General features: G+C 43.5%; 1 protein-coding gene across 9 annotated transcripts in view; it reads left to right on the top strand.

The window, feature by feature from the left end:
- Positions 1-480: 480 nt before the first annotated feature.
- LOC120315955 (transducin-like enhancer protein 4) overlaps positions 481-6680 on the top strand; it is a 179865-nt gene continuing 173665 nt past the window's right edge. For 4 of the 9 annotated variants that reach the window (XM_039361089.1, XM_039361081.1, XM_039361066.1 and 1 more), the window contains exons 1-4: positions 706-1736; positions 2672-2769; positions 4282-4345; positions 5683-5727. In XM_039361089.1, the coding sequence (XP_039217023.1) occupies positions 1692-1736; positions 2672-2769; positions 4282-4345; positions 5683-5727 (252 nt within the window). In that variant the 5' untranslated portion in view covers positions 706-1691. The other 5 variants (XM_039361074.1, XM_039361036.1, XM_039361067.1 and 2 more) reach the window with 3 other exon arrangements.

Raw genomic sequence — 6680 nt, 5'->3', positions numbered from 1 at the left:
CCTCCTCTCCTCCTCCAGCCGCACACCTCCCTCATCGCGCCACCACCCAACAGACAAGCGGCAGCGGCGGCGGCGGCGGCAGCAGCAGCAGCAGCAGCCGTCCCACGTTACTTTGATTGACAGCTGAACAAATGTTTCCCCTGTTCGAACGCCGGCGCAATCGAACGTCAGCAATCTCAAAGCTCCACCTCGGGCAGAGGGAAGAAGGGAGGGTTGGGGGAGGGCCTCTTCCAACGGATCCTTCGGGTTGGCTACCGCTCAGGTCGCGTCACTTCCCCACGTGGGGAGGTCGGCGAGACTTGACTCTCCTCCTTCCTCCCCCCCCCCGCACCGCCGAGCCGTAAGCCCATTTGTCAGAGGCGAAATGATGGGCATTAATACAGAACGGCGATTAATGAGTGGCCGCCGCTGATTGGTCGTTGTTGACGCCCTCGGTGGGAGGAGCGCTTGGGGGAACGAGACAGGAGGCTAAAGAGGTTTTGTGCTTCCTGACGGGAATGGTAGTTTCTTATTGGCGTACATCGTCGGTGTCAGCTCGAAAGAATTCTTGGACGGAGGACTACGTATACCAGGATGCTCTGCGACAGTCTCGTCTTCCGATTGTTGTGAATATGTATCAGAATGTTAATGATTCGCTGCTGCTAAATTTGGTCAAAGGAGTCACCTCGCCAGAGCGTGTTGTTAGAGCTGGTCAGAGCGGTGGGTTTGGGCTGTTGTTGCGGTTTCGTGTTATATTGTTTTGTGTTGCGATTTGCAAGAGTTGGAAAGGAAAAGGAGAGGATTTTTTTTTTAAAAAAAGGGAAAATAAAAACTCATTTGATCAAGACCGTGTTTCTTCATTTTTAATTTTTTTTTACAAAAGGGGAGGGAGAACAAGAAGCATTTAAAGGGGAAGGAAGAAGGAAAAAAAAAACCCACAAGAAAAGGTTATTGCACTTAGCTATTTGAGGACGCGCATAATTGCTAGGGAGAAAGACGGGAATAACAACCAATTCTTTTCATCTCGGGAGTTCTTAAAGAGGAGGTGGTTTTTGTTTTTTTTTCCTCTGCTCCCTATCGCGCTTCTCTCGTTCGTTGTGAAGGGCCAGCAACTAAGATCGATAAAAGTTTTCAAACGGAAGAGGCGGCTGCGAGAGGGATCTCCGCGAGAGAATCCGATCTGGTATGAACGGAGTTGTCCTTTGCTTTTCCCTTGCTTGCCGTTTAGGGGGACAGAGAGAGGGGCAGCCGCAGTGAAGGCAGAGCCGACCCGGGAACCGAGAGCGAGCGAAGGAGCTGGCGCCGCCGGGAGCCGTGAGCGAGAAGCCTTCGGAACGTCGAGAGCTCACCGGGAAACCGGTCCACACGCGGGGCGAGAAGTAGTCGGACCTTCGGAGCGCCGAGGCCCTGGGCGTGGGAGCGCAGCAACCCGGGGAATTGACCGGGGCCTCGCCGGCGATCATGTACGCCGGGCAGTGACAGCCTCTGTGGAATGTTGCTCGGTTTCCCTTTCGCCGGGGAGACAACCGCTGCCTCTTGTGTCTTCTTCACTCGTGTCCGCGGGGTGGAAGAGCCCGGGCAGAGCCGGAGGCGCTCTTCCAAGCGCGAGCGTCGGGCAGCTCCGTCCCCCTCCGTCTCCTTTGCATTGTTGCCGTTCAAATCAATGAACCGAGTTTTCCGGCTGGCCCAGAGCACCCACTAAATCGGTTTGGATGATTCGCGATCTGAGCAAGATGTATCCTCAAAGCAGACACCCGGTGAGTAGCGGCGAGGCAGGGCGGGGGGCTGGGGGTGGCGATTTTGGTGGCGCCCGTGGGAGACGACCCCCCCTTCTCCCCCACCCGCGAAAGTCTTGTTTACGAAATGGGAGGGGCGGAACCGGGAGCTGGCGGCGGCGGGGGACAGGCGAGAGAAAACAGATTAGGGACGATCCGCAAGAATAAAGAACAAATCTCTCTTCCCTCTCTTCTCTCCCCCCCCCGCCTCCCTGTTTGCCTCCAGCTTTGAGACCGCAAACGAGAGGAAGGGGGGGGGGAAGCGACGGGAGGGAGAGTTGGGTGAAACAATTGAGTTGTAGCCATTTTCTTATTGTTGTCTTTTGGCTTTCCAGGCTTCGCGATGTCAGGGAATATGTTTACACTACTTCCGTCTTGCTAGCCTTTGAAAGCTTCAAAGGCGATCTAGAGTGGGAGCGCGGAGCTTGCTTAATCTGAATTCGGTTTCTGTTCCTCTGTGGGTGCGCTGTCCATTTTTGCCTTGTGATTTCCCCCTCCCCCCCTTTGCCCTCCCCCTTCCTCCTCTTTTATCCTGATTAATAACCCCTCCCCAGGGGCAACTGTAGTCTACTTTCACCTTGCTCAGCTTTATGATTGTGGGTGCTTTTGTTGGCACGGAAAGATGAGCAATCAAAGGCAAGACGCTCCCTCAATTAGAGAGGCTTACTTGAGGTGTGGACCAGACTAGACTTTGTGCTTGTGTAGGGCAAGGAGAGCTCTTGTGATGAGGAAAGGAAAAAAAACCCCTGTGTGTGTATGTGCGCGCACACACCTTCCCAAAGTGAGTTTTAATCGCTCTTTCCATCAGTGGCGGTGAGGTGACTTCACTGGGTGTGTTGATATGTGTTATGTGCACCAGCAGGCTGGCTTAACACAGGAGTAATTAAAATATTTTATATTCTGATGACCGCTTCTAGGCACCGCATCAGCCTGCTCAACCCTTCAAATTCACCATTTCTGAATCCTGTGATCGGATTAAGGAGGAGTTTCAGTTTTTACAGGCTCAGTACCACAGGTAATTAATTGTGTTTACTTTCTCTGATCCTGCAGCTTGTTTCTAGTTCAGCTGTCCTGTCTCCTGCTTTCCCTAAAATTCATGGGTGTGTAATGGAGGTGACCCCCCCTTCTTTACACAAATTATACACCTTTCTTTACAAAGAAGGTATCTTTCTTAGTCTAAACACTTCCAGGTTGTAGCCTTGATGAAAGGCTGTTTTTTTCAATCTTGCTTGGGATGCATCGCTCGCTTGCTCTCTCCTTTTAAAATTGTGCTCTTCAAAAGGTACAACCCCACCAGAAAAAAAAGACCCTTCCCTACTTTACTGAGGTCTCAGCTTTTATCAACCTTTGTTTTATCTTCTTGTCAAAGACTGACTTAAACTGTGACCTCTGTTAGCAGAACAATGTTCCCAAGTATTACAAGTGTGCTTTTAAACATTGTCCTGAATATATTTGAAAACCCTTTATCCAAAGCACTTACATTTTTCCCTGAATTCACCCAAACAGAAGAAATCTCCCCCCCCCCAAAGCTTAGCCTTGGCAGATCTGTTACCAACCTATAAATAAAAGAGCTCTTTTGAGTTCAACAAAGCACGATCAGAGAAGCTGTTTCAGAAATGGGAGCTTTGGAAAGGAGGAGGCTAAGATTTGCCAGCACCTGCTCCTCAAGTTGGGATTGCAAAGGGGTGTGTGTGAAAAAAGGGGCCTTTTTGCTTCCCCCCCCTTTTCTCCTGGGCACATTTTGGTTTAAATATTGTTTGGGTGGTGCATTTGTTATTGCTCATTTTCTTCTTTGGTGGTGTGACAGCGGATGATATCAAGTGCTAGTTAATTAGACCTGGAGCTGGAGTGTTTGCTCATTATCCTTGGGGGGGGGGCAGAGAAGACTTTATACTTTTTTTTTTGACAAGCAAGTTTCCCCCCCCCCCCTTGTGGTTTGGTTTATTTATTTTTTCTTAAGTGGGAAGAGTGAAAGAGAGGGTTTATTGCTCACAAGATGTCGCTTGTGGATGCTGTTGTGCTGTTTTCTTTGAAAACTGAAAACCTTTCAACTCTTTCTGTCTCCGAGTGGTTTACTCTGAGTTACATTGTCTGTTTGAGGGCAAGCAAGATCACACGGAAAAAAACAGTTTAGTGGTCTTTTTGAAAGAGATTTTTTTATAGTAGCATACAATGTTACGCTTTGGACATAATCGGCTTTGTCAGTTTTGGTGTTTAGATATTTTTTTCCCCTCTCTTTTTTTTTTCCCAGGAAGATTATTTGTTTTGCTCTTTTTCCACTCTCTTCCGAAATACTTTGTCCATTTCCTTCAAAAAGTTTTCTTATAGCTTGTCTGAGGAAAGACTAGTGTAATTGTCAACAAAGGACACTAAAGGGATGATCAAAGTTTTTTTAAAATAAAATTGATCAATGTTACTTAGGTGACTTGCTTACATATATTAAAACATTTTAAAAAGTGATGTTGTTACATATTCAGAGATGGTTGTCTTTTGTCTCCCTTTCTCCCCTTCCTCCCCCTCCCAACAGTTTAAAGCTAGAATGTGAAAAACTGGCCAGCGAAAAGACGGAGATGCAGCGACATTATGTCATGGTAAGCAAGGAGCAGAGCAACCAATTCAGAGTGTCTGTTTTATTAGTATGGTCTTTGAACAGATCCAAATGTTCCGGTTGCTGCAGGCAGCTAGCTAGTATGCCATCGGGATGCTGTTAAGATGAAGGTGCCAGGATAAAAGGCTAGGTTTGAATACCTTTTTTGTATGCTTACTGTTGATAGCCCAGGTGTGAAGTTTTCCTTTTATGGTTGCCCAGAAGTCCTCTTAGACTTTTTTATGATCATAAGGCTGAAAGTCCTTTAAGATTGTACTCTGTATTTAAAGTATACAGAATCATTGCACCCCTTTATCTATTGACTGATCAGGGTAATAATGTCTGCATTTTTATACAGCTTCGAAGGGAAAGCTGACAGGTTTATCCTATTCCCTTCCCCTGAGATGTGGAATCTGTGTTTCCTGTATCTGTGTGTCAAAGGAAGAAATGTACATTAATAGATGTGAGGGAACTGTTTGCTCACATCTTAATCAAGTTTTCATTCTTAAACCTGTTGCTTATGAGCGGGCCCCATGTTTGATTGGGGATATCAGCTATCAGAAGGTTGAAAAATATTTAGATAGTTTTTGTTTGCCTGCTTGTCCAAATTCCCTTTATCGGTAATTGGCAGATGATGGGCTCTCCATACCTACTTTTTCTGATGGGTTGTGATAATACCCAAAGAGCTGTTTTCTATGTGTTCGTCTGTAGTTAGATGGGAAAATAATTGCTTTCTTTATGTGATGGAGTGACTCAGTTTTAAAGAGGATAGTAACCTTGAGAGATATGCTGCCTTCTAGCCAAAGCAAAGCTATCCATCAAAGCTCATATTCTGGCCTTCAATTATCTAATGTAGTTGGTACATATAGTGCTATCTGGCAAAATTGAGCAACCATTTGGTGCAAGAAAATACAATGATGTAACTAGGTAGCTTTGCCTGTGTGTTGGTTTCAGAACCTATATACAATATAGATGCAGCCATTCTATTTTTAAATATGAAACATAGGATAAATTTCTGTTATTGCCTAATAACAATGTTAATGCCAGCTTTTTAGCATTTCCAACATTTTAGCATTTTTGTACTGAAAATGTATATATGTGCTTATTTAATATTTAATAATTAGATTTGCCTCCTTGCCGATATTTAAGTGAATACTTTCCCCTTTTGGAACTTGATTTGATCAGTGTAGAATTAAAATAGACAGCAATTTAGATAGATGTTATAGTAGGAAAGATGGAACGTTTAACTTTCACATAGCACATTTCTTCAAAAGTCTATATGTTGGTCACTTTTGTGCCCTTGCCAATTCTAAAATAAATAAATGTTTTTTTTCTTCTTAGTATTATGAAATGTCGTATGGGTTGAATATAGAGATGCACAAACAGGTAGGCAAACTATATTTTGTCTCTTGCCTTGTGGTTAAAAACTGTTTGTTGTATTTTACTCAGTTCTGCAAAATGTGATTGTTTCAGCAGACTGAGGGAGCCAGTCTTAATTATTTTATGAGACAAACCCTTCTAGCCATGCCTAAGACGAACTCTTGTGTTATACTAACAGCTGTCTAAATAATGTCTCCTTTCAAGTATTTGTTGTTTGCAAAATCAGGATTGTAGGTTAAAGTTGATCACTGTCAGTTGCTGCCTTTTGATGCATATACCAGCTCCCACCGTAAAGTAAATCTATCATGAATGACTAGTTGTCTTTATTTGAAGTGAAACAATATGTAAGTAGATAAGCTTATCAGGATATATAGGTTAAAAATGTTGCAAAAAATGAATTGTTGCTTCTTCCTTCCTTCCATTCATTAATTTATTTACTCATTCATGCATGCGTCTGTCTCTTTTAGAACCAGATATCTTTCATGTAAATGATTCCATGCTGAGGTTTAACCCTGTGTTGCAGTCTAGCAGTTTGGCTAAGTTTAATAAGTTGTTAACTGTTTAATGAGCATATTAATTGATAACAAACATAGATTTCCTGTCATAGACCCCAATATTTAATTAGTTTTGCATTGAGAAATTATTCAGTTTCTTTATTACCATGATTTTATTTTAAAAGCATTCCTAAACAAAGTTACTTTTTAAAATCCTTGTAAAACAAAAGTGTGGCAAGGGAAGCATCTGATTTATTTGATCAGTAGTGAATTCTAAACATGAGAACATTTAACTTGAAATTCTACTTGTGAACTCATCCTATAATTGCACAGTTTCTGAGGATGGTGTAATTAGAAACTTGTTACACTGGCCAAAATATCAGTATATTTCATAATGTGTTTTACTTTAAATTACTGTCTTTTGATATAATGAAATGTGTGCTATCAATATTTAATTGTCCCTAG

The sequence above is a fragment of the Crotalus tigris genome, unplaced genomic scaffold (genome assembly GCF_016545835.1).
Source record: "Crotalus tigris isolate CLP2741 ecotype Arizona unplaced genomic scaffold, ASM1654583v1 scf7180000017585.4430047, whole genome shotgun sequence".
Classification (NCBI taxonomy): domain Eukaryota; kingdom Metazoa; phylum Chordata; class Lepidosauria; order Squamata; family Viperidae; genus Crotalus; species Crotalus tigris.
This window is presented reverse-complemented; position numbering and strand designations above follow the sequence as displayed.